A 25,459-nucleotide genomic window follows, 5' to 3' on the forward strand; every position below is an offset into this window, starting at 1 on the left:
AGTTAGAGACTTTAACAGTCTCTTTTATGTAAGAATGTCTCATGCTGATATACCAGCAAACTTGACAACAAAGGTTTTTCAGACTGCATGTAGCTGTCCTCTATGTCAGCTCACACATTTATATTCATGTCACACTTATTTCTGCTTTCCCATTTTATAATTATTACTTACATTTTGATTAGATACCTTGAGTTTGTAAATGATGAGATTACATAATTGGAATACAATGTATCCAATTCAGGGTTGCGGGAGGATGAAGCCTATCCCAGCTGAGACAGGACAAAGACAGGCTGCCAGTTTATCGCAGGGCTAACACAATATGTGTAACAGAAAATCCACTTAAATGTTTGATATTTCTTATAATAATCATAATTATGACTATTATTTAAATGTTTCTTTATAAATACATTTTGATTTTTTATAACACCTAAAATATAAACCTGAGCTGTTTCAGATTCTGACCTCTGACCTCAGTGACCTGGCTGTGTCCTCACTTCAGCTCCCTCTTGGAAGTACGTCTGCTTCTTGTCTTCCCCCAGTGATGACCGCCTGCCCTTAATATCGCGTACTGTAACTGAGGAACAAAAAAGGACAAACACTTGCCTTCATTTAAGAAGTACATTCATACAGAGGTAATCTATGGAAACACACTAGTTCACCCTTTGGGAGGAATCAGTTCCTGTGAAACATTTCTGTAAATGAACATCATGTGGAGAATGAATGAAATGAGTTCTTCAGGTGACTCAGCAGTCCCACACTGACAAATCTAGTTAAACTATTAAGCATATTTGCTCTTGTGAAATCTGTGTTAAACAACAACAAACATAAATTAGTAACAAAAATACAGCTGAGTAGAGGCTTTACAAACCACCAGCAGCCATAATGCTAAATTTTAATCTTCAAATGTTTCTGAGCCGTCTTCAACCTGCTTTTAACACATTAAAGTCCCACAGTCAATGCAGCCTGACTCAATCTGATTCTAGATGTTCAGCACACACACAGAGACACAGAGGGACTGTTTAAAGTTTAGTGTTAACCTGAGTCACTGATCACTGAGTCAGTTCTTATAATTTATTTTGTGTAATAAACAACTGCAAGGATAGATGATTACAACAAATAGATGAGTAATACATAAAAGTAATACATAGATGAATAATGATGATGAGTTATTATGCGTAATCATGGGAACAAGTGGGTTTACAAACGGGAGCAAAAGCTGAAATAATGCCTCTACTGAAGCCAATTGTACTAAATGCACTAAATGTGCACTGTTACAAGAATATTTTTCTTTCTATTGCTTTCTATTAATTTATATAATTTTATGTTAAGCAGGACAGAGTTCTTTTAAAGAAAGATTTACTTTTATTCTCAAAAGTTAAGCATGACAGGCTTCTGTTTAAGAAAGAGACCTGTTTTATTGTGTTAATGTTGTCATTTTGAGCTAAAAATAAATGGCTAAATGATTTTTGTTTCCCATGTGTTGATATCACAAAGCCCATTGTATGGACTGATAACAGCCGAAGCGGGTGAATAAAGTCACCCAGTCGCTAGCTGTGCCATTACCCAGCATACATCACTCCCTCCATAAATGCAATAAACGATACAAAAGTAATAACTATAATTAATTTATCTGCTGTATCTGCTGTTTCTCAGGTAGTTGTTTACGTTATATAATTTATTGTGCTCTGTATACGTCTCTACAATGTGATTTTGGAAATATATAAATATACGGACAACAGGCTCTTCCGCGGCAATCTCTTGTCGTCAATAAGCAACGTTTAGGGAGCTCTATAGTTTTCAATGAGAGGACCCTGCAGGGGGGTACCCTGCGCGTCGATAAGTGAAGCAGAGGGAGCCTGACCATGCGTCACACATTTGACGAGTTGGGAGTGAGAACGTGTTGAGTCAGCAGATCGTCTGTGTCTTTGACACATTACGTGTCTCAACACTTGGGAATCCTGCTATGTAACTTGATGTAGTCTGTGCTTGCTATCCAAGTTGCTGTGGTTCCTAAATGCTTCCGCTGCTTACAGTTGATTGTGGAATATCTAGGAGGGAAGAAATATTACAAACTGAGTTGTCTGTGAAAAGTTCAGTGACTGTTTCAGGACAACCTATTCATTCACAAACGTTTGTTAAAGTAGTAAGAAGAATTATGTGCCTTGAGATGTCTGCCCTTGAAACTGTGCAGAATGTTTAAATCATCTATGGTGCTGGGTGGGTTCGAGATCTGTGTGCAGCACTCGTGTTAAAGCATTGTTTAAAGTAATGGAAACATTGTTCATTTCTCCCAGGTTTCAGGATTAGAGAGTTACACCCCATTTAAAAGTAGTCACACCACAGCACATGTTATGCAATTATTTACCCGCCCACTACAAACTGCTTCTCTGTAACAAAACGCTAAGTCATAATAAACGTTTATTGCAGTCTATAAAGTCTTGGGTGCCTTGGATAACATTTGGTTTTATTGCTAAACTGTCACGGATAATGGAATGATGCAGACTCAGTCGCGGAGCTCTGGGTGCAAAGTACACAGTGCGTTTATTTACAGTGCCCAAAAAACAGTTTCAAAACACAAAGTGAAGTGCAAAGTCCAACGGTGATCTTCTCCAAACTCCCAGTGGTGTGCAGGTGAGTTCCCAAAGTGACATCCAAGTGTGTGTTCTCCTCCAACAGCTTAACCCCGCGGGCTCCTTCTCGTCCACCTCCTGCTCTGTACCCTTTCTTCCTACAAATGAGCAGAAACACCAAGTGAGGGGGCTAGCCGGCTAAGGCTAAGCTACAAGTCAGAAAACACTTCACTACCAAGCTTCCAGTACAATCCAGCGTCGACTGCCATCTGGACACACAGTTAAATACCTCAGCCCACAACGACAGATGATCAGTGACAGCTGGGTGGCAGATTAGGTGCAGGTGTGTCAGCCACTGGGTAGGGGAGGAGGAGAGAGAGAGAGAGAGAAACACACACACACACACACACACACACACAGGCAGGTCGCCCCCGGGAAAGACCGTCCGACCATGACATAAACTGACTAAGATTCTTCTTGGACAGCTGAAAATGAGAGACTACACTTATACAAAGTAAGTATTTGGCACTTTGCATTAGAAAGTTGCAAAAACTTTGTGAATGAGTTTGGTTTTTTTGTATATGTACAGAAGATTTGCAAGAGGTACAGCTACACTGATATTGTGCAAACCTTAGATAAGCAGCTGCGAAAATGGTTTAAATGCTTATTTATTCAGCTGCACATTTCCTCTCTGTGTACAAAAGTTAAAGAGTTTTGATAAAGTTTATCTAAAAAATGAGCAGGCGCTAGTCCGTCCTGAATACTTTCACTTTACCGTAACAAGTTACTAATTAACAGTCTAACCTCCTAAAAAGAACAGACTTGGTGTTATTCTTGTCATGTCTGTACAAAGTTAAGCATTTTGAAATATATCAGTTGATTAATAAAAAATCATTTTCAGAGCATCTGTAGTGTAATGGTGTAATAGCATAAAGCACTAACCATCAAAAAGTGTTTTCAGTACTTTTTTTTTTTTTGCAGTATTCACAAACAGTGAGAGAGAGAGAGAGAGAGAGAGAGAGAGAATTCAGGCGTTTCCGCCCATCCTGCCAACGGTTCACTTCCTGTCTTGCTATCATTTAGATACAGCAACATACATCTTTGTTTTACTGCAGCAGCTACTGGAAATCAGACACAAAGGTAAGAATAAATAAACATATTTTGAACAGCGAGTAGTTCGGTCAGATATTTTACATAGTGACGATTAAGAATATAGCAAAATAAATGTTTCTAGTTAAACTGAAATATCTATGATAAATTCTGCATTAGGTGAAAAGGGAAAAGAAAGTCTGGCTGTTCTCAAGACAGTAGCAATACAACAGAACTTCTATGTAATAATACTCATATTTAGATGCAAATGACAGAGTCACTGAGCTGACTGTGAAGAAATGACATCATGGGGAGCCTATGGTCTGCACATTGCTGTGTAAAAACGAAAGAAAACAGTTGTGAGCAAGACAACATTTCCACTGCTGAGAAGAGTGAAGAAAGTTCACTCCTCCCTGTTGGACAGCAGAGGGGGGGAAACACAGTGAAGGAAACAAGGGAGGAGCCTGCATGCACACATGCTCAAGAAACTTCTGGGGAAAATGACTGCAGTGAGAACAGCAATGATACTGCTGAACTCAGTGCCCTCAGGTGAGACCTTTATTATCTTCTTCTAAGTAAATATACAATCAGTATTTCTAAGGTAAAAGATGAAATAAATTATTAGGGTAGATTTATAAACCATGTATCGCTAAAGCAGTTTTGCCTTTTTCTAGTCCTTGTCTGTCTGCTTCAGCAGTAACAGAAATGAAAGGTAAGTTAATAATTATAATTTTATGATTAACTCTGATCATAAAATGCGCATGCTTTCATTCTTTGTCTTCTAAAGTCCTAAACAACATGTCTTACATTTTTTTTAACCTTTTCATAGATGCAGCCTTGGTGGATCAGAACCGCACTAAGCTCATTCAAAGCGTCACTTTGGTGATGGCTATAGCTGATGAATTGAGACAGCGGGGTATGATCCATCCGGAGATATACAACAAAATCAAAGCTGCTGGGACTAGCCAGGATCAGATGAGGGAGCTCTACAATTCACTGACTACTAGAGAAGTCAAATCTAACTTCTACAAAATCCTCAAAGAAATTGAGCCACAGACATGTGAAAGTATGTTTCAGTTGTTTGGTAACTATGTATACAGTGCATAGGGAAAGCATTTACAGCGTTTGACATTTTGTCATGTTACAGTCTTAATCCAAAATGGATTAAATTCATTTTCACCTTAAAAAACAATAATTTTTTTTCAAAATTTCTAATACATTCATGTGAATGTGAACCAAACAGTTTTCACTTTATGTATCCTTCTCTGTGTAGAATTTTATTTAAGTAAAAAAATGTATCTATTTTGGAATAGGACGAAATGTGGAACACGTGAACTGCTGTGAATACTTTTCGGGTGCACTGTACAATTATTAAATAGAATTAATATAATGTTACAAATTTGCGTAAAGTGCAAATAAATACAAAATGCAATGGTTTTTAAATCTCATATCCACATTTTATTTAGACAATAGAAGACAATAGAAAACACATGCTTTATTTTGAAATTGGTGGTTTTCCTCTTTACCTACAGCAGAAGATGTCATCAAGGAGGTCATCAAAAAGAACAAAGAATATCTGAGGCAGAAGTGTCAGTGGGAGTTGGAAGGCACTGGGAAGTCTCGTAAGGATGAAAAATCATTGGATAAAATTTACACAGAGCTTCACATTATACAAGGAGAGAGTGAACATGTCAATAAACAACATGAGATCTGGGAGATTGAAGATAAAGCGAGAAATCAAACTGTTGAGGGTACAAAAATCAACTCTAATGACATCTTTAAACATGTGCAAGGCGACAAGGACATGACAGCAATTCGGACTGTGATGACAAAGGGGATCGCTGGCATTGGAAAAACTGTCTCTGTGAAGAAGTTCATCCTTGACTGGGCAGATGGAAAAGCCAATCAGGACTTGGACTTCATCCTTATGTTTCCATTTAGGGAGCTAAATTTGGTCCAAGATGATCAGATTAGCTTTGAGAACCTTGTGAAAACATTCCATCCAGAACTTAAAACCATAGCAGTTGCGAGAGCTTTGGCTGATCGTAAAGTTTTGTTCATCTTTGATGGTCTCGATGAAAGTCAACTTCAGCTGAAATTCAAAACGACCACAATACTGGATGATGCTACGAAGGTGTCCTCAGTGGACACTCTGGTGACCAACCTTATCAGGAAACATCTTCTTCCCTCTGCACTTGTTTGGATTACCTCAAGACCAGGAGCAGTTCGACGCATCCCTATTAAGTATGTCGACCAGTGGACCGAGGTCAGAGGATTTGATGATCCACAAAAAATAGAGTACTTCAGAAAGAGAGTTGAGGACAAAGCAGTCGCTGAAAAAATAATTGAACACATAACAATGTCACGGAGCCTGTACATTATGTGTCACATACCTATCTTCTGTTGGATTGCTGTACATGTTTTTGAGTATTTGATGCGTAAAATGAGAAACACCAAAGATGGAAACCAAAAAATACCCACAACTCTTACTGGGATGTACACACACTTCCTTCTTATTCAGATGATGATAGCTAATGAAAAATATGGCAACCAGGAAGACCAGGAAGAGCCTGATACAGCAGAGCTTTTTAAGTCAAATGAAGAGTTCATTTTGAAATTAGGCAGGTTGGCCTTTGAGCAACTGGAAAAAGGCCAGATCATATTCACTACTGAAGATCTGAAGAAGTATGACATAGATATAACGAAAGCTGGAGTTTACTGTGGGTTGTGTACAGCAATATTCAAAGAAGAGAGCGTGTTCCTAACAAAGAAACTTTACTGCTTTGTGCATCTGACAGTTCAAGAGTATTTTGCTGCTCTCTTTGTATATCACAGTTTTGTAAATAAAAAAATAGATTCTGAAAGTCTCAAGGATTTCATGCTAAAAGGGTCTGATGAAGAGCTCAAGTCTATCTTGGAAACAGTTCCAGTGGATCTACCTTTAAATGAACTGATTGAAATTACAATAGCTAATTCGGCTCCTAGAACGACCGGAGAACTGGACATGTTTCTCAGGTTCCTTATTGGCTTGTCTCTACAATCAACACAAGACCTGCTTCAAGGCCTGATTCAACAGACTGAAGAACACTCTGCAAATATTGAGGAAATTCGGTCAAGTCTTTTAGATATAGATTTATTGGATTGCTCAGCTGAAAGATGTCTAAACCTTGTCCACTGCCTGACTGAGTTGAAAGACAGTTCCCTACATGATTCAGTACGAAAGTATCTGAAACCAAATTGTTTTCCTGAATCACCGCTCTCTCCTGTTGAGTGTTCAGCTCTGGCTGACTTGATTCTGATGTCAAACACGCCTCTGGATGAATTCAATATCAAGAAATACAGACCATCAGAAAGAGGTATCTTTAGACTTCTTCCAGCTGTGAGAAACTGCAGGAAAGCAAGGTAAGTTGGTTCTTTATACAAGAATGTTATTAAGTTCAGCAACTTGAGAGCACTGCAATATTTGGGCAGTGCTTTGTTCCTCCTCTTGTGATCCTATGAACAGTCAACTTGATAAGCAAGCTTATCAGTAAGCTTTAACGTAAGGGACTAAGTAACGTCCTAACAACAATAACACAATAAAGCAGTAAATTTAAAATAAATATAATAAAATAAATGAAAGGAGACTGAAGAAGAATTATAATGTTTCGATGTAAGGGTAAATTCTTCTCCCCATATTGCTGCTGTATGGTTCTGAGGACTGAGACTCAGGTGGAGCGCAGGATTTATTCACAAGAGATATGTTTTGTTAAAATCCATTTTATTACATGAACCTGAAGTCTGTGAGTAGCAACAGACTTTTACAACAACACATGTGTTACAACAACAGATGTGTGTTAATGAAGATGCTGCTACTGTTCCATATGTGTAAATGTGCCTGTGTACAACCATAAATACTTGAAGTCAATATTGCACACTATAACATTAAACACATTAGTCTAGCACACTAACACAGCCCCATCAAGAGCTGCTTTTTGACAGACCTGTGGTATAATTAACAACATCAATGTGTTATAAAGAAACATGGAAACCACTGTGTGTACGCACTGCTGAGAAAAGACACGCAGAAATGGGTACCTTGTTCATGTCTTGTGACATGAATCTCTCCTTCCTTTCCTCTTATCCTCCATATTGAGTTTGGCTTTGTTTCAATAAAACACCAGTACTATTGTACTGTAGGAATATGTGGGCACGGGCTCTAAGCACTCAGAGTGAGGACCAGATAAAGAGTTACAGAACACATCCTGAGTTTTAGCACTGTGCTCACAGCTTTGAGCCATCCAGTTACGCAATTGTACTGATAACATTTCACCCTCTCATTCCAAAAAACACAAGACACACGTTTCATCTTAAATTCAGCACAATTTACAGGGAATTGCTGACCTCAAATCTCAGTAATTCACCTTCGTAGGAGTTAAAAATCTTCACTTCGAGAGATAATAGTGAAGCAGAAGAGTCGCACTCATTGGTGCACGCTAACTTTCTTGATGCATCTTCTTACATTTACAAACTTTAGCTTGTCTGTCTAAAAATGGCTGCAGTTGGTCAAAGTCAGACTGTGATTGTTTGGAAACACATTGCTGGGAGGTTGAATTTACTGGATAACAAGTTGGTTGCTCCAGCTACTTGTAATAGTTTGCAAACCCCAAAGAATTCAGTGCAGTTGCTCAGTAACAATTGAGTTTTCCTAATTGCAAGATTACCATCCCATTTTACTATAGTGTTTGAGGCTTCACAGCAGCAATGTTTTGCAACACTAGCTAGCAAAGGAATGAAGCTTGCTAATGTAAACAAATGACTGACTCCCACCACAGTACAGACTCCAGTATAAACTCCACAAGTACAGAAGCCCTATCAGTGGGGGGGTACCACTGGCTCCAGCTGACGTAATACCTGATGCTAGAGCTCTGGGAGCTGAAGAAAAACTAGTACAAGGCATGAGCAGACCAAGTTAAAGTACTGACCTACCAATCAGAGCTATATGAGGACATGAAAGAAATAAATACAGCCTGTAGGACTAAACCTAATGAATCTCTCAAGTGTGTCATATTTGCCAGACCAGACCTTTGAATCCATGCACTCTGCCTGTTAACTGATTAATCTCACACTGTGACATTAAACATTCTTTTTTTAAAAAAAAGAATGAAAAAACCTATCTCAAAAACATATTCAGGTCATGCTGTGAAGTGTTATGGGTGCTATTACTCCTATTGCAGTGATTTCAGTCAAGTAAATGATTTGCATGCTTCTAAAACATTATCAGATACTGAAGAACCATCTTTTTTTCCCATCTATTCAGAATTTCAGGCTTGGATCTTTCTGTTTGGGAATATAAAACTATCGTTTCAGCTCTTCGTATGCCACATTCTGTGCTGACTGAACTGCACCTGGTCAATAATACATTTTACAGCAGAGATGACGAAGGTGCAGAGATATTGATTGATGGACTGAGGAATTGCCAGTGTAAACTGAAAACTCTTAGGTTAGTAAGAGTATTATTTTTCGTGATGTTTTTGTTATCATTTATTTGAATGAAACTGATATCATAATAATTTTGTGATTTTTTTTTTTTGCAGGCATTGCATATAGGGATGGGGATAGATAAGAATTAAGAAGTTCCAATTTCATTATCGACATCACTTACCGATTCAATTTTTTTTATTGATTCTGTTATCTATTCTGTGCAAGTGGAACTGATAAGCAGTAGTGATGTGTCGGACGTGAAAGAAACGGCTCTTTGAAGTGAACGTCGCGAGCTGTGTTTTTTTTTTTTCTCTCTCACCCTCTCTCTCGCTCTTTTTTCTGCTTCACTCCGCACGCCAGCCTTGTGCTTGCGCTGAGCAGAGGGGGGAAGGGCGGTAGTTACACTCACAGTAGCACAGGAACAGTAGTGATGGGATTTCCGACTCTTTTTAGAGAACCGGTTCTTTTGGCTCGGCTCGGCTCACTAAAAAGATCCGGCTCTTTCGGCTCTGAACCAGCTCTTCAGGTTGTTTTGTTGCTTTAATTAATTTATTATTAACAATAATATAAAATTATGCACAAAAGGAATTACTAATGTAAAAAAAAGTGGTTTTATTTATATATGTTTATATATAAATATATGCGCTAGCCCCTAGAGACAAAACACGTACAAACTCCAAAACACATTTCTAGCGTTAACTGAACTTCCAAAAAAGAGCTACCTAGATCACTTGAATTACACAATTGAAAGCATATGTGTATGGTTTGTGTATTAATACACAAGCACTCATATATATTCAAATAATTTTAAAAAATGTTCATTTACCTGTTACTACCACACACCAAATCCAGTCGTTGGTACCTCCTGGCTTGTGTAGCCACTAGGTAACAAAACCTCAACACTTTGCCTAGCATCCTGGAGCACTTCTGGGGTTTTGTACGTGTTTTGGAGTTTTTATGTGTTTTGGAGTTCGTGCGTGCTTTGTCTCTAGGGGCCACCGTAAGTATACTTTTATTCATTCACTCCACATAAAATGTAATAAATAAATCATATAATACAAAAACCAACTTTTCACATTTCAACTTTTAACTATTTAAATTTTCAGCTTTTTCCTTTTTAAATAAATTTAAAGTGAAGCAACAAAAAAAACACTGCAAACCACAGCACAATTAAATATAAATTAAAATATGAAAACAAAAAGAAGATGCACATCTCTGTCATTTCGGCCTGCATGAATAAACTTTCTGAATCCTTTATCATCTGCAACTGAAAATAGTTGTGGATGATTACTATACCTTTCTAATGTGACTTGTTGTCCCTGGTTCTCTTTCTCTGTCTCTCCCTCACGCTCTGTTCCTGTGCTACTGCGAGTGTAACTACCGCCCCTCCCCCCTCTTCCCAGCGCAAAGCACAAGGCTCGTGTGCGGAGTGAAGCGAGAGAGTGGGTGAGAGAAAGAAAAAAGAAAACCCACGGCTCCCAATAAGGAGCCGGCTCGCGTCCTTCACTTCAAAAATCCGTCTCTAAGAGCCGTTTCGTTCGCGACCAACACATCATTAATTCACATGATTGTATGTATACACTTAGAGATGGGAATTGAACCGGTTCTCCCAGAAGTTCAGTTTCATTGGAATTATTAATCTGCTTGCCTATCGATCCTGCTTATTAGTGATGGGATTTCCAGCTCTTTTTAGAGAACCGGCTCTTTCGGCCCGGCTCACTCAGGAGTTCGACACCCCTGCTCTATGTAATGCTGTGAAAAACTAATTACACCTTTACTGCTTCCAGGGATTAAGCTGGGTGCTACTAATCAAATACACTTGTATAAATGATCATTAGCGTGACCACCTACATGAAAGCAGTAGTTTTGGCTGGTGCATTCAGGTGTGTGTTAACACAATATCAGGAACTTTCCAATAGTGTACATCCCAGGAAATTCACCCCAAGGTCAAACTGTGCAATGCTCAGAGAGACTGCAAAAATGTCAAGAGCAGCACTCGGAAAAGCCTCTGTTCACATGTTAAATATTAAAGTTCATAATTGTAATCAGTATAATTAGAAAGAGTGAAAAAGAAAGGCATATTTGGGGGTATTGCCAGGAAAAGCCTGATCTTCTCTAAAAAGAATATGGCAGCATCGTTTAGCAGCGTTGCAGCTGAACAAAACACAAGAATTCTAAAGTAATGTGACAGCTATGTTTGGCTGAAATTACTCATGCAACAGGACAACGACACCACCCCCAGAATCAAGGTGCTACAGTGGTCCAGTCAAAATCCTGACTTCAACCTGACTCAAATGCTTGTGGCTTGACCACAGAATTTGAGTGTTTGCAGTAACAAATACCCACAAACCTTAATGTACAAAAGTAATAATGTAAAGAAGAGTGGGCCAACATTCCTCCACAATGATTTTATGAACTCATTACTTAACATTACAAAACAATTACTTCGAATGATTGCTGTTTAATGTAGTTCTAAAAGCTATTGAGTATTTTGTTTTTATAGGACTGTGTGAAAACTTTTTTTTCCCATGACTGTGTTCATCAGTCATTTTTCACCTATTATCCTTTATATTTGCAGTCTTTCTGGTCACGGGCTTTCAGAAACACAGTGTGAAAATCTAGCTTCAGCTATCAAATCAATCATCTCAAATTTAAAAGAACTGGAGTTGAGTGACAACATACTGAGGGACTCATTACTCTCTGTGCTCTCCACCGGACTGGGCTGCACTAACCTGGAGAACCTCAGGTCAGTGTTAGATGTTATTTAGATGTTATTCCTTATCTGGGACTTAGCATTATAGCCTTAGATGACACGGCTTTGATCAGAAGTTATTTATACCATTATTGGCTTTCAGTCCTGGTTGGATGTCTAGGCAATAACCTTTCATCACTGCGTGTGGGTAAGCCCACTAACAACAACAAAAAAGTGCCCTTTCCATGTTTGGTCAATACAAAGAATGCATATGATTTTGCACTGGCAAAACTGATGCAGGACTCACTGAGTAACCATTGTTTTACACTATATTCTTTTGTGCGGTGGTTTTTGCATCAAAGATTTCATGAATGAGTAAGAGCCTATCCTATTACAGCCAAATGACAACCTGAAATGATTTAAAAAGTGGAAAACAAGAAACCTTTGACCAGTAATTTCAGAGGGAAATTGAAAATGTTGATTTTGAAATGTTCAAAAGGAACATCTCCCTTCTGACACTAAGCATAAAATATGTGCCACTTAAATGCACATACACTCATTGGCCACTTTATTAGGTACACCTTTTCAACTGCTGCATGTTTGGCTTCATATCTAATCAGCCAATCACCCGGCAACTTAGTGCATTTAGACATGTAGATATGGTGGAACTAATCTACACAAAGCTGATTTTAGTGACTTTGAAGAACCACAGGTGACTCTACTACTACTACTATCTTGGCCATGCCTTTTCTGCGGATTTTACCACTGGAATAGACATCCAGGGAAAAAAATCGGTGGTCCTCCAGACGTGCCAACTAGAATTGCTTACTGAGCACATCGGGTTTGTAGCTGAAAAGTCAATGTTTCATCCATAGGATTAATGTTAGCTAGCTCTACTTGCTCCATATTGTCTAGGTCCAAAAACAACATGAATGATAAGGAGAGCAAAGGGGATGCTCCTACTTTGCGAGGAAACAATTTGCCAGATACACTTTGGGAGAGGTTGAGCCTTTCATGCATGCCCAGATTTCATTGTTCTTCCTTTAGTGTTTACATCAGCTTGGTCCTGTAAGAACACACTCATGTATTGTACTGAGTGAACTGACCAAAAAGAAACCACAACTTCTTTTAACTTGTGTAACTGTATTCATGTGACATCCTGCTACAGCACTTTAACTGGACTTAAAAAGAAATACTATGGTTGTTACTTGTTGGCTTTGCGGCTAAAGGCAAGTACATAGGAGCAGCCAGACTTCTGTGTCAAAAAGTCTGCCTTGACTGTAATTAACTGGATGAATCACTTGTTAGAGCATGCAGTCTATGATGTAAAACAACACAGGACTTTTAGAGATGTGGGTCAGTCAACAGTTACACAGCACAGATGACCTTATTATGTTACTGGCAGGGACAATGAATTATAACAGGCATTTTGGGCTGTACATGGGCTTTTTTTTTTAACCATATTAACAGTTGAGTCAAATTCTTCTCTACAGTGTAAAATTGTCTTGAATAGACAACCCATTTCTTCCAAGACTTTCTTCTGTTTCAACTAACAGCCTTCATTGGTCTCATTGCATAAGAGTAACAGCCAATTTTTGTAAAAGTGGATGATTTACTGTATCTATGTATATCTATCTAATCTATGCTGTTTTATCCCCTGTATCAAAAGGTTGAACCGAAATTGTAGGATTGCAGAAATCTGTGAGAAGTTAGTAACGGCATTCACATCCAGCACCTGTTACCTGAAAGAACTGGAACTAAGCTACACTGATTTAAAAGACTCAGAAATGGAGAGCCTCTCTGATGGGCTGAAGAACACAAACTGTAGATTGGAGGCATTAAGGTACAACACTGCATTAAAAAACAACAACTTTTAAGTACAAACTGAAACATTTCTGTTACATTTTAGAGCTTTACAGAGAAGAGAAATCTCCCACCTCAAGTTTATTTTAGCAATCAGCAGGGAAAGAGTGCTATTTGATTTCTTTTAGTTGTAAGCACACATTTGACAGCTATTATGGTATTCTAACTGGCCATCTTTAAACATGGTTTCAAACAAAGACCTTGCACTTGGTTAATTCTATTATACTATTTTATTTCCTCTTGCACAAAACTTTTTTTATTTTCACTAGATGAAAAGAAACAGATATTATTTTTTGTACTGGGCTTTTGCATTTTATATGTTATAGCGCTTATATATGTTATAAAATAATTAGTTTTTAATATTTTTCAAAAGTGAAATTTCCTATATTATTAAGCTAAAAAAATTTTCCTGCATTTTTTCATTCAGTCTCAGTCATAACAAACTCACCGAGAAAGGCTGTGAGACACTGGCTTCTTTGCTCAGCTTCAGAGCTTCCCACCTGAAAGACCTGGACCTGAGTTATAATGACCTGCAGGATTCAGGGGTAATAGCACTGTGTAATGCACTGACAAAACCACAGTGTGGATTAAAAACACTAAGGTCAGTTCACATGATGTTATCACAATAAATCTCCTATAAGGGTAGTAAATAATCGATCTGCTCAATTTGTAAGTTTGCTCATTTACAAACAAATGAACAGTCTCCAGATTTTATGGTAGTCCCATTTTTACTGAAAGAGACAGAATATCAATCAAAAATCCAGAAGAAAAGGTGTTTCATAAAAGTTATGAATTGATTTGCATGTCATGGATTAAAAGAACTTTTTGATCCACTACTGCCTAACCAGAATTCTGGCTCCCACAAATTAGCAGATTGTTGGGTCTAAACTCAGACCCCGCTGTATCCAGGACTTATTCCCGTGAAAGAAAAACAAGGCAACAGCGATCGATCGTTCCACTTGCAAGGAAGGCCTCGTTGATGTCTACCACAAAATGACCCCAAATCTGGCCTCCTCCCGCTGCCTTTTATTGAGAGACAGTTCACACAAAACACATCACAGCAAAGCAACGCCCACATGGTTCTAAGACAAAGCATTGTATGTATATGTGTGAACTTCTGTATTTAAGTAAGAATGTGTGTGTGTGTGTGTGTGTGTGTCATGGGGGTGCGTTTGTGTGACCTCCTGCTGACCAAAAGGGTCATAAAAGCAGGAAGCTTACAACACAAGAAACAGATCTTCCAGATAGGATGTATCTACAATAAAACACTACAGCCCCCCCACCCAGAACCTCGAGAATCTGGGGGGAAAGACAGTGGAATTCCTTTCATCAGAGTTGGCAAGCATAAAAATTACAACATTTAACAATTCACTCTAACAGAGATTACAGTCAATAAATCAGCCAATTACCGATACTCCTGACCTCAACTTATTATCTGTATAAAGCACACCTATCCACAGATTCAGTTTATTCCATTCCAAGCTTGGACAAGAACCTCCGTCTCTCAGCTAGAACACTGAGTATGGTTCGCGAATCCAGTTCCAGCGGAACAATGACCCAAAACATACTGCCATGGAAACAAGAGTGGCTAAAGAAGAAAATAATAATCACATTAAGATCACAGAGTAGCCTTAATCCTACAGAAAATAAAACTAATTCCATTAAAATGAAACTACCATAAAATTAGAGACTGTTCATTTCTTTGTAAAAACTTCAAAACTTGACAAAACATCAATTCAGCAAGGTATCAAATAATTATTTTCTCCAGTGTACATGGAGCCTCTTGCAGTATAACAAAAGTCTTACTGAATTCAACATTTTTCAGACAGTTTAAGAGATGGTCTGTTATCGTGCAGTTACAATGCCTTGCAATAATTTGTACATTTAATATGCTTGAGATATTTATATATAACCACCACCAAGTCCCTTTGTTACTTTCAATAGATGATTTTTTTTGTTTTAATCTCTGAAATAATCATATGATTATGTATGAATTTAGTTTGTGAGGTATATGCACACATTAAGACTGGTCTTGATAAGATCATCTACCACACCCACTGTTTGATTTCTGTAGGCTGTCATTTTGTAAAGTGACACAATGTGGAGGCTCCTCGTTGGTCTCAGCTCTTGACTCGAACTACTGCAGCCTCAAAGATCTGGACCTCAGCTTTAATAACCTCAGTGAAGAAGTAGTCAAGCTGCTAAATCAAAAAAAGAGAGATACATGCTGCAGTCTGGAAAATGTCAAGTATGGAAAAAAATCCTGTCTTAAAAAGAATAATTTAATTTATTATCAGTTTTTCAGTCATTTTAATATTGCAAGATCTATTATCGTTCTTCGTAAACAACAGTGCTTTTGTTTATTTTTCCCATTAGTGTGGACCACAATGAAGAATGTTGGGTCGATCTGAAGCTACTGAGACAGTGTAAGAAAAATATGTTCAAGAAACACTGCATGTGATGTGATTTGCGTGCAGGTTGTAATCTATATTTTGAAATATAAAAATTTGTTTTAAATTGGGGGGCGGGGGGTTTGAAAAAGAAGAAAAATCAGTTGGATTTATTAGTGTTTACTACTCAATGAGAATTATCAACAAGGTGTCCTGATAGAGAACATAAATAGCAGACAAAACACTGAATTTGCTGGCTTTAAATTTTATTTTATACCTCAAAAGATAAATGATTAGTTGGTTTAAAGTCATAAACAAATTAGAAATGCTGATACACAAGACAATAAGATGGAGTCCACATTGACCGAGCAACGGAGCAACATTTAATCTTAAATCAAAGTGTGTTGTGTGTCTGTTGTTTACGGACACAGTGTACATGCAGTTATTTGGTGGCACCTGTAAATAATAACTAAACCACTTTTGTTTTAAGCTTCATAGCAACATTATCTGAGATCAAGAACGGCACAAACAGTTAACGTTTTCCTACTGTTTTGATTGCAGATGCCTGTGACCTAACACTTGATCCCAACACAGCAGGTGTGAATATTATTTTAACCAAGGAGAAAAAAATGGCAGAATGTGTTCAAGAGAAGCAACCATATCCTGATCATCCAGACAGATTTAATACCCTCCAGGTTCTCTGTGAAGAAGGTCTGACAAGTCGCCATTACTGGGAGGTTGAGTGTTTACGGGCTGATGTTGGAGTGGCATATAAAAGCATTGACCGGGTGGGAGACTCTTCCTCTGAATTTTCTTTTGGAAAAAATGAAAAGTCTTGGTGCTGGATGAATGATGGTGTTTTTAGTCATAACAATAACTTAACATTTTTGAAAAGTACACCACTGTGGTGTACCATAGGAATGTATCTGGACTGGCCGGCAGGTATTTTGTCCTTCTTTAAAGTCTCTGCTGACACAGTTACTCATCTCTACACCGTACACACAGCTTTCACTGAACCACTCCATCCTAGTTTCTCTCTGGATCAGTTGGGATCAATTTACCTTTGTAAACAAAGAAAAGAAGAAAATTTTAGATGAAAGGAAAGAAAGATTATTCAGGAAAATTTTTTTATGATATCTCTTTATATTATGTCGTGCTCAGCTGCATATAATAAAGACACGGTTTCATGTCCTGCATGCCATCAACAACACTAAAAATGTGGGCTCACTTTTTAGCAGACTTCAGAAATTTGCCAGACCAAATGTGTGGGACTCTAACGACCTATCAAAGACAGTTGTATATGTTTATCCCAACTGTGTTGACTGTACATTTTGTAAAATGTTAAACATGACTTTTATTATACATTCATTTGTAATGTTTGAGTTGTGCTGTGTTGTAGCATTTTTTGAAAGGTGCTGTATAAATAAATGTATTATCTTTCTTTAAAATTGTATATTTACTGATTTGTACTCATGTATCTTTTCCATTTTATATTTATACACCTCCTAACAACAACAACAACAACAACAATAATTTGTAGGGAACAAAATCTGTGCAAATTAAAAAGTCACATATTTATTATAATTCTTAGCTTCTTCCTAGGATGACCCCAATAGTGGCTGCACACAGCTTGTACAGGCTGCATTTGCTTTTGCATGAATTTTATCAACCTGATAGGTCAGATAACAGAAAAATATTGTGGCAATTTTTGATTTGGATTACTAGTCTACCTTGTTATTTACTTTTAATGATAAGAGAAACCATGAGTGAAAGACACTGGGTGTTTATCTGTCTCTGTCTTTTTCTCCCTGACTGCAACAACAATATATTGCAACCAACATGAAATTTTTTACACAGTGAGCAAACCAGAGATCTGTATGGACCAATGTGGAGATCTTGTTTGATTGTTTTCACGTAAAGTACATCCAATGATCTCATATTCCAAAGCCCTTAATCTCTTCTCATTCAAAAGCCACACACCTGCAGAACATGACTAGAACAAAATTTTTCATATTCTGATCAGTGAACCCAGTGGGTTCAACATTTCTTTTGAGTTCCATGTAACAATCCCTAACTCTGTAATTAAAGAATGCGCCATTTAATCTTGGCTGGCTAAAATGGGGTGGCTGCCGTTCAGGATTTAGCACAAGTCAGCTTTTGATCAGAAAGTTTTCTGGTTTGATCCCTGGCTGCTCCAATCTGCAGGCGAAATATCCTTAGACAATATATATATATATATATATATATATATATAATGCAGTGGGTACTCCACCAGCTAACATGTCAGTTAATTTGACACATAACACCAGTTTGTTCTTCCTTTTGGTGAAAGCTGGGCTCTTCAGTTCAGCATGGTACAGCTCCAAAGATTCTGCAACATCAAACCCTCTGTCTGCTAATGTTACATCACCTGGGCTGAGGCAGTCCAGGTAATTTCAACAGTTTTTTGTTTTTAAAGTTTAGATATAAAGAAAAAAAGAAAAGTAACATTTGTCACTCTCTATCTTCACGATGGAAGATTCATTTTCATCTCATAAGTGTTAGCAACAGTTCTAGAAAAGGAGACAGGTTTGTTCCAGTGTGCAGAAATGTTATTATAAATGTTCAAACTACTGCACTGTAAAATCTAATTAGTTCCCAGAACTCAAAAAACTATGCAAACTCGTTACCTCCAAAAAATTGAGTAAAGTTTACTTAAGATGACTGTTAGGACAACTTATTCATTGCAAGTATGCAGTACTAAGAATAACTTGATGTTCCTGAAGGTGCATTATGAATTGTTTACCCACTGACAAACATTTTGAGGTCCACTAAATTAAAAAACAATTTGTGGTAACCTGATTATGATTTAAAAGAATGATTAACAACACTTCTTGTAATGGTGTTAAAATCAGCCCAGTGTTTATTTTCAAATGCAAAAAGGAAACTAAACTGCCACCATCTGTTGGCAACTATGACACGTTTAGAATCTTATGACCACTTTGTCCTTTGATCCTTTGATCCTAAAGAATCCTTAAACAGGAGTGAGACACAACCACTTTTAGTCCGTTATTCGCAGCATTTATGTTCGTAGCGTTCAAACATTCGCCAGAGAAATCTTTTAAAACAATTGGATCCTTTTGAGAGTGACAGTTTACAGATTCAAACATGTCTCAGAGAAAAAAAAATAAAGAAATCCTTGAAGAGAACGAACACCTGAAAATAAACCAGAGAGACTTGCAGTGCCAACTCCAAGAAATGGAGGAGAAAAACAGAGCGCTGCAGGTAAAGCTTGATGAAAGACCCACAAAGGAAGACTTTCTTCAAGAAAAAAGGCTACAGGAGATAAAACAGAAGGAAATGGATTTCAAGCTTCAGGACATGGAGAAACACAACAAAGGCTTGCAAATCAAGCTTAATGAAGCTCTCCAAAAAAATAAAGAGCTCCTCCATAAAAAAGATCAACAGAACATGAAGCAGAACAAACTCCAAGGCATGGAGGAAAAATACAAAGCGCTTCAGGTAAAGCTTGATAAAACACTGAACAAAAATAAGGAGTTGCTTCAAGAACAAAAGCAACAAGAAATTAAACAGAAACAAACGGACTGCAAGTTTGAAGACGTGCAGGAAAAATACACAGCGCAGAAAATAAAGCTTGATAAAGCTCTGCAGAGAAATAAAGATTTCCTTCAAGAGAAAGAACAGCAAGACATGAAACAGAAACATCTGGATTGCAAGCTTCAGGACATCGAGAAACACAACGAAGGCTTGCAAGTAATGCTTGATGAAGCTCTGCAAAAGAATAAAGAAATCCTTGAAGAGAAAGACAAACTGGACATTAACCAGAGGGACATGCAGTGCCAACTCCAAGAAATGGAGGAGAAAAACAGAGCGCTGCAGATAAAGCTTGATGAAAGACCGCACACAAAGGAAGACTTTCTTCAAGAAAAAAGGCTACAGGAGATAAAACAGAAGGAAATGGATTTCAAGCTTCAGGACATGGAGAAACACAACAAAGGCTTGCAAATCAAGCTTAATGAAGCTCTCCAAAAAAATAAAGAGCTCCTCCATAAAAAAGATCAACAGAACATGAAGCAGAACAAACTCCAAGGCATGGAGGAAAAATACAAAGCGCTTCAGGTAAAGCTTGATAAAACACTGAACAAAAATAAGGAGTTGCTTCAAGAACAAAAGCAACAAGAAATTAAACAGAAACAAACGGACTGCAAGTTTGAAGACGTGCAGGAAAAATACACAGCGCAGAAAATAAAGCTTGATAAAGCTCTGCAGAGAAATAAAGATTTCCTTCAAGACAAAGAACAGCAAGACATGAAACAGAAACATCTGGATTGCAAGCTTCAGGACATCGAGAAACACAACGAAGGCTTGCAAGTAATGCTTGATGAAGCTCTGCAAAAGAATAAAGAAATCCTTGAAGAGAAAGACAAACTGGACATTAACCAGAGGGACATGCAGTGCCAACTCCAAGAAATGGAGGAGAAAAACAGAGCGCTGCAGATAAAGCTTGATGAAAGACCGCACACAAAGGAAGACTTTCTTCAAGAAAAAAGGCTACAGGAGATAAAACAGAAGGAAATGGATTTCAAGCTTCAGGACATGGAGAAACACAACAAAGGCTTGCAAATCAAGCTTAATGAAGCTCTCCAAAAAAATAAAGAGCTCCTCCATAAAAAAGATCAACAGAACATGAAGCAGAACAAACTCCAAGGCATGGAGGAAAAATACAAAGCGCTTCAGGTAAAGCTTGATAAAACACTGAACAAAAATAAGGAGTTGCTTCAAGAACAAAAGCAACAAGAAATTAAACAGAAACAAACGGACTGCAAGTTTGAAGACGTGCAGGAAAAATACACAGCGCAGAAAATAAAGCTTGATAAAGCTCTGCAGAGAAATAAAGATTTCCTTCAAGACAAAGAACAGCAAGACATGAAACAGAAACATCTGGATTGCAAGCTTCAGGACATCGAGAAACACAACGAAGGCTTGCAAGTAATGCTTGATGAAGCTCTGCAAAAGAATAAAGAAATCCTTGAAGAGAAAGACAAACTGGACATTAACCAGAGGGACATGCAGTGCCAACTCCAAGAAATGGAGGAGAAAAACAGAGCGCTGCAGATAAAGCTTGATGAAAGACCGCACACAAAGGAAGACTTTCTTCAAGAAAAAAGGCTACAGGAGATAAAACAGAAGGAAATGGATTTCAAGCTTCAGGACATGGAGAAACACAACAAAGGCTTGCAAATCAAGCTTAATGAAGCTCTGCAAAAAAATAAAGAGCTCCTCCATGAAAAAGATCAACAGGACATGAAGCAGTGCAAACTCCAAGGCACGGAGGAAAAATACAAAGCGCTTCAGGTAAAGCTTGATAAAACACTGAACAAAAATAAGGAGTTGCTTCAAGAACAAAAGCAACAAGAAATTAAACAGAAACAAACGGACTGCAAGCTTGAAGACGTGCAGGAAAAATACACAGCGCAGAAAATAAAGCTTGATAAAGCTCTGCAGAGAAATAAAGATTTCCTTCAAGAGAAAGAACAGCAAGACATGAAACAGAAACATCTGGATTGCAAGCTTCAGGACATCAAGAAACACAACGAAGGCTTGCAAGTAATGCTTGATGAAGCTCTGCAAAAGAATAAAGAAATCCTTGAAGAGAAAGACAAACTGGACATTAACCAGAGAGACATGCAAGGTGTGCAGGAACAATACGGAGCGCTGCAGGCAAAGCTTGATGAAACACTGCACAAATATCAAGAGCTGCTTCAAGACCAAGAACAACAGGAGATAAAGCAGAAAGAAGACAAAGAAATTCTTCAGGACTTTGAGAGGGTTAGGCTTGAAGAAAGGCTTGAAGACAAACAAGCCAAATTAGAAGAAGTGGAGAAAACATGCAAGAAACTTGAGCAGGAGAATGCAGAGACAATCGATCAGCTGAGAACCCTCATCCTAGAGAAAAAAGTGCTCGTGGAAAAGCTTGTGGAAAAGAAGAAAAAACGCTTTCGCTTCTTCTGGAGGAGGAACACTCCTGCTTTTTCTTCTTTTTCTACTTTTTCTACTGCTGATGTCACCTCGTCTTCCTCCACCTCTGTTCCATCTTAATTTTCACCTCTCCTCTCCCTTTCTCTCCTGACACCTCTCCCTCACCAATCTCCCTTTAACTCCTAACACCTGTCCAATCTCTCCCCCCCTCTCTCTCTTTTCACCCTCACCCCCCAACCAGTCCCGACAGTTGACTGCCCCCTCTAGAGCCTGGTTCTGTCATAGGTTTCTTCCCTTATAGGGAGTTTTTCCTATCCACTGTCGCACCTAGTGCTTGCTCAGAGGGGATTGTTGGGGTTTTCTCTCCTCTATCTCTTTCCTTCTTTCTATCCCTTTCCTTTCCCTTCTTCTTTACAACCCCCCCCCCCCCTCCACACACACACACACACACTTTCTATTTCCCAAATTAATAATAAACACAATTGACAAAATTTTAAAAAGTCAGATCAATGTCTTCATTCAAGAATGAATTGTCTTTGTCACGAGGTCATGTGTATTTTGTGTTTTCCTCGGGCTGGTGATCCTTCCAGTCATGAGCCCAGGAGTCCAGATTTTTAGTGTTTTAATCACATTTAGTGTTACATTTTAGATCACAACAATATGATATCCACAATTTAGGATTCAGGCATTTGTTCTTTTCAATATTGTAATCATTCTATGATTGCAGGTGTTTAGAGTTAATTCGTTGATTCAGATTATTAGGTTAATAGCTCGTTTAGAGAACCTTTTCATGATATGCTAAATTTTTGAGATAGGAATTTTGGGTTTTCATGAGTTGTATGCCAAAATCATCAATATTAAAACAATGAAAGGCTTGAACTACTTCAGTTGTGTGTAATGAATCTAAAATATATGAAAGTCTAATGTTTATCAGTACATTACAGAAAATAATGAACTTTATCACAATATGCAAATTTTTTGAGAAGGACCTGTACACTTTGACACACATTGGAACTGTTAGCTAAAGAAAGAGTTACTGAATTTTACAGGAAAAAATATCATTAATATGTCCCAACTTCATGGAACAAAGATATAAGAAAGTGAGGATAGGGCAGAGGTATTTGCATGATCAGCAAGAGCCATTTCATAAACTGGAATTCAAGGCTCACGTGTAAATTATATCGTAAACCAGAAGCACTCCACCACAGTAGTTCACTCTCTGGGCAGTATTTACTTTTAAGTGAAAAGCATTATATTCTGTTTATATTCATTGTGCTTTCTTTGTTCTTTTTAATCATACTAGAAGTTTGTAGTGCAGTAAAAATCTGATCAAGGTAGCCGGACAGGTTTTCACTTACACAAGCATTACACAGTATTCATTTGTAAATAACCGGACACGAAAAACTAGAGATAAAAAATGTGATATAATATTATACTGCGGTGTATTTCGAACAAACTAGGCAGCTTATTGTCTTTCTCTTGATGATACTTTCTTTTTTATTTTTTTTATTTTTTTTTATGGCTCAAACTATTTGTTATGAAAGCAAAACAAACAAACTGATGTTGTATAAATTGAATCAGGATTATTTACTTTGAGTCCAGAAATCATAGCTGTCTCATCAGATCCAGTTGTGACATTAGCTATAGTTTCCGCGGAGGGTACTTGGTTCTGTATGACAGCACAGCTTTTACGTTGAATTCAAGTGCTTGAGTACAGCCTGATAATTAGAGGCCTGCAAACTGTTTGCTGATGAACTTTTGTCTGTAAAAGTACAGACAGCTTTAGAAGACACAGGACACGAGATGGGTTCAGTGGCGTGTCCAGCGGGGTGGTCTAGGGGGGCACAGGCCACCCCCCCAACCAGACTGGCCACCCCAGGTGCTACCCCGAAGCTAAAACACTAAAATTGAATGAAATATTAAATGTACGATTATGGTTTCACAGTGAAGCTCAGATATCCGAGGGTAAGTGAATGCAGCACGGCTTCTGCACTATGAGCATCATGTTAGCAAAGGTAGGAGAGCCAAGCACGAAAGACAGCACAGCAGAAAACATTTTTTCAGCAAAAGATTAACAAGTTAACATAGCTGGACTAGCCATCGGACATTTGCACGGTGGGCTGATGACTTATTTATTTATTTATTTTGTAACGGCATGAACAATGAGAGGTGGTGGATTGGCCAGATGCTGGCCGATGTGTAAAAATAACTCAGTTGTTTGGTGGTGGCTATGGCGGAGCTTCCACAGAGGCAACAGGTGGATGAGGGAAGGGGAGGCAGGAGGAGGAGAGACCCGAGGCAGCCGCCGGTCCGACTATCAGGTGAACTGAACTTCAGGTAAGAAGTTATGACCTGCAGTCTATCTGGGTCAGATATAAACCAAGTTTAGGTGGAGTTTATTTTCGTTGTGCTGACTTTTTACAGTCAGTTACAATAACTTGTATTGCGTGAGCTAGCATGACGGAGTTTCTATACAGCTGTTCGGTTGCTATGATGTTACTGATAGTGAAGTTTATTTTATTCATAAGGTTAGTTAGTAGAGTTGCCAACGGCTCCTTAAAAAATGGAATGGTCCCTCATTCAGAGAAAATATTATGCGCTTTGTATTGAGCTGAGAAGAGACGCAGTTTGTCCCGTACTTTAGGTAGAATGAAAAAAGACACAAAGCTGGAGTTATTCTGTGTGTTTACGCTGCACAGCTGTCTCTTCTTCTCTCATTCTCCCCCTCCCTCCCCTGTTGCTACTTCAATCATGAAACTGATCAGTGATCAGCTGATCGGCTTTTCTCTCTTGTTTATTTATCGCCCACTTTGCGCCAGAAACAGGAAACTAGCGAATGTCGCGCTAAACAACAGTAGCACGTTTAAGCTTGATCAGCTGTTGTTAGAATTTATTTAATATTAATTTCTAGTATCAGCTGATGTTTGCTGGAGCCACAGCTGTAAAAGCTGCTGGTCAGGATATCGGTTTGGATATGTGGTGAGAGGGAAACATGAGGATGAAACCAGGAGATGTCCTTACTGAATCATCAGAGCTGAACAGGTGATGGAGAAACAGGTTTACCTTTTAGGTGACATGAATGAGTTGAAGGGAAGTTATGAACTGTTTCTGAGAGACAAATAACACCAGGATCCTTTTCTAAGTAGCTGACAGCTGGTAACTGTGCAGGGGCAGGTCTAGCAAAGTGTTGCCAGGGGGCCAGGTAGGGCATCAACAGGGAGAGGGGGGCACAAAGAAATACTTTTCTTTCTTATTCTCATTTAAAATATCTAGCTTTTATTAAATAATTATCTGAAGCTTACGAACAAAGTTTTTATCTGACGTAAAATATATAGAAATCATACATATACCAACAAGACAGTGTACATCACTGTCACAACAGCATTTTGTTTTCATTCAAAGGCTTTATGGCT

General features: G+C 38.2%; 2 protein-coding genes across 4 annotated transcripts; both read left to right on the plus strand.

The window, feature by feature from the left end:
* Positions 1 to 3,038: 3,038 nt before the first annotated feature.
* LOC102780326 (NACHT, LRR and PYD domains-containing protein 3-like) lies at positions 3,039 to 17,501 on the plus strand. Of its 3 annotated transcripts, none has more exons than XM_087839677.1 (13): positions 3,039 to 3,084; positions 3,552 to 3,710; positions 3,840 to 4,208; positions 4,334 to 4,371; positions 4,489 to 4,725; positions 5,192 to 7,061; positions 8,959 to 9,141; positions 11,701 to 11,868; positions 13,484 to 13,657; positions 14,105 to 14,278; positions 15,752 to 15,925; positions 16,054 to 16,103; positions 16,629 to 17,501. In XM_087839677.1, the coding sequence occupies exons 3-13, from the start codon at positions 3,967 to 3,969 to the stop codon at positions 17,162 to 17,164; spliced, it is 3,846 nt and encodes a 1,281-aa protein (XP_087695803.1). In that variant the 5' UTR covers positions 3,039 to 3,084; positions 3,552 to 3,710; positions 3,840 to 3,966; the 3' UTR covers positions 17,165 to 17,501. The 3 variants fall into 3 exon arrangements, with proteins under 3 accessions (XP_087695803.1, XP_087695802.1, XP_087695804.1); XM_087839676.1 differs by having other exon boundaries at positions 3,922 to 4,208; XM_087839678.1 differs by having other exon boundaries at positions 3,935 to 4,208.
* Positions 17,502 to 18,973: 1,472 nt separating this feature from the next.
* Positions 18,974 to 22,463, plus strand: LOC148102908 (uncharacterized). The gene is made up of 2 exons (XM_087840261.1): positions 18,974 to 19,331; positions 20,565 to 22,463. Exons 1-2 carry the CDS (start codon positions 19,215 to 19,217, stop codon positions 22,164 to 22,166), a joined length of 1,719 nt encoding a protein of 572 aa, XP_087696387.1. The 5' UTR covers positions 18,974 to 19,214; the 3' UTR covers positions 22,167 to 22,463.
* The last annotated feature ends 2,996 nt before the right edge of the window (positions 22,464 to 25,459 follow it).

This window comes from Neolamprologus brichardi, chromosome 4 (genome assembly GCF_056152115.1).
Source record: "Neolamprologus brichardi isolate AB-2024 chromosome 4, ASM5615211v1, whole genome shotgun sequence".
NCBI classification, from domain to species: domain Eukaryota; kingdom Metazoa; phylum Chordata; class Actinopteri; order Cichliformes; family Cichlidae; genus Neolamprologus; species Neolamprologus brichardi.

What these genes read in the sequence shown, in the direction of transcription:
- LOC148102908 (XM_087840261.1), top strand. Translation starts at nt 19,215, where the DNA reads ATGTCTCAGAGAAAAAAAAATAAAGAAATCCTTGAAGAGAACGAACAC. An exon ending in AGAAAAACAGAGCGCTGCAG is followed by an intron (nt 19,332 to 20,564) that starts GTAAAGCTTGAT and finishes AGAGCGCTGCAG; the next exon opens with ATAAAGCTTGATGAAAGACC.
- LOC102780326 (XM_087839677.1), top strand. Translation starts at nt 3,967, where the DNA reads ATGGGGAGCCTATGGTCTGCACATTGCTGTGTAAAAACGAAAGAAAAC. An exon ending in TGTAAACTGAAAACTCTTAG is followed by an intron (nt 9,142 to 11,700) that starts GTTAGTAAGAGT and finishes TTATATTTGCAG; the next exon opens with TCTTTCTGGTCACGGGCTTT. An exon ending in TGCAGTCTGGAAAATGTCAA is followed by an intron (nt 15,926 to 16,053) that starts GTATGGAAAAAA and finishes TTTTCCCATTAG; the next exon opens with TGTGGACCACAATGAAGAAT.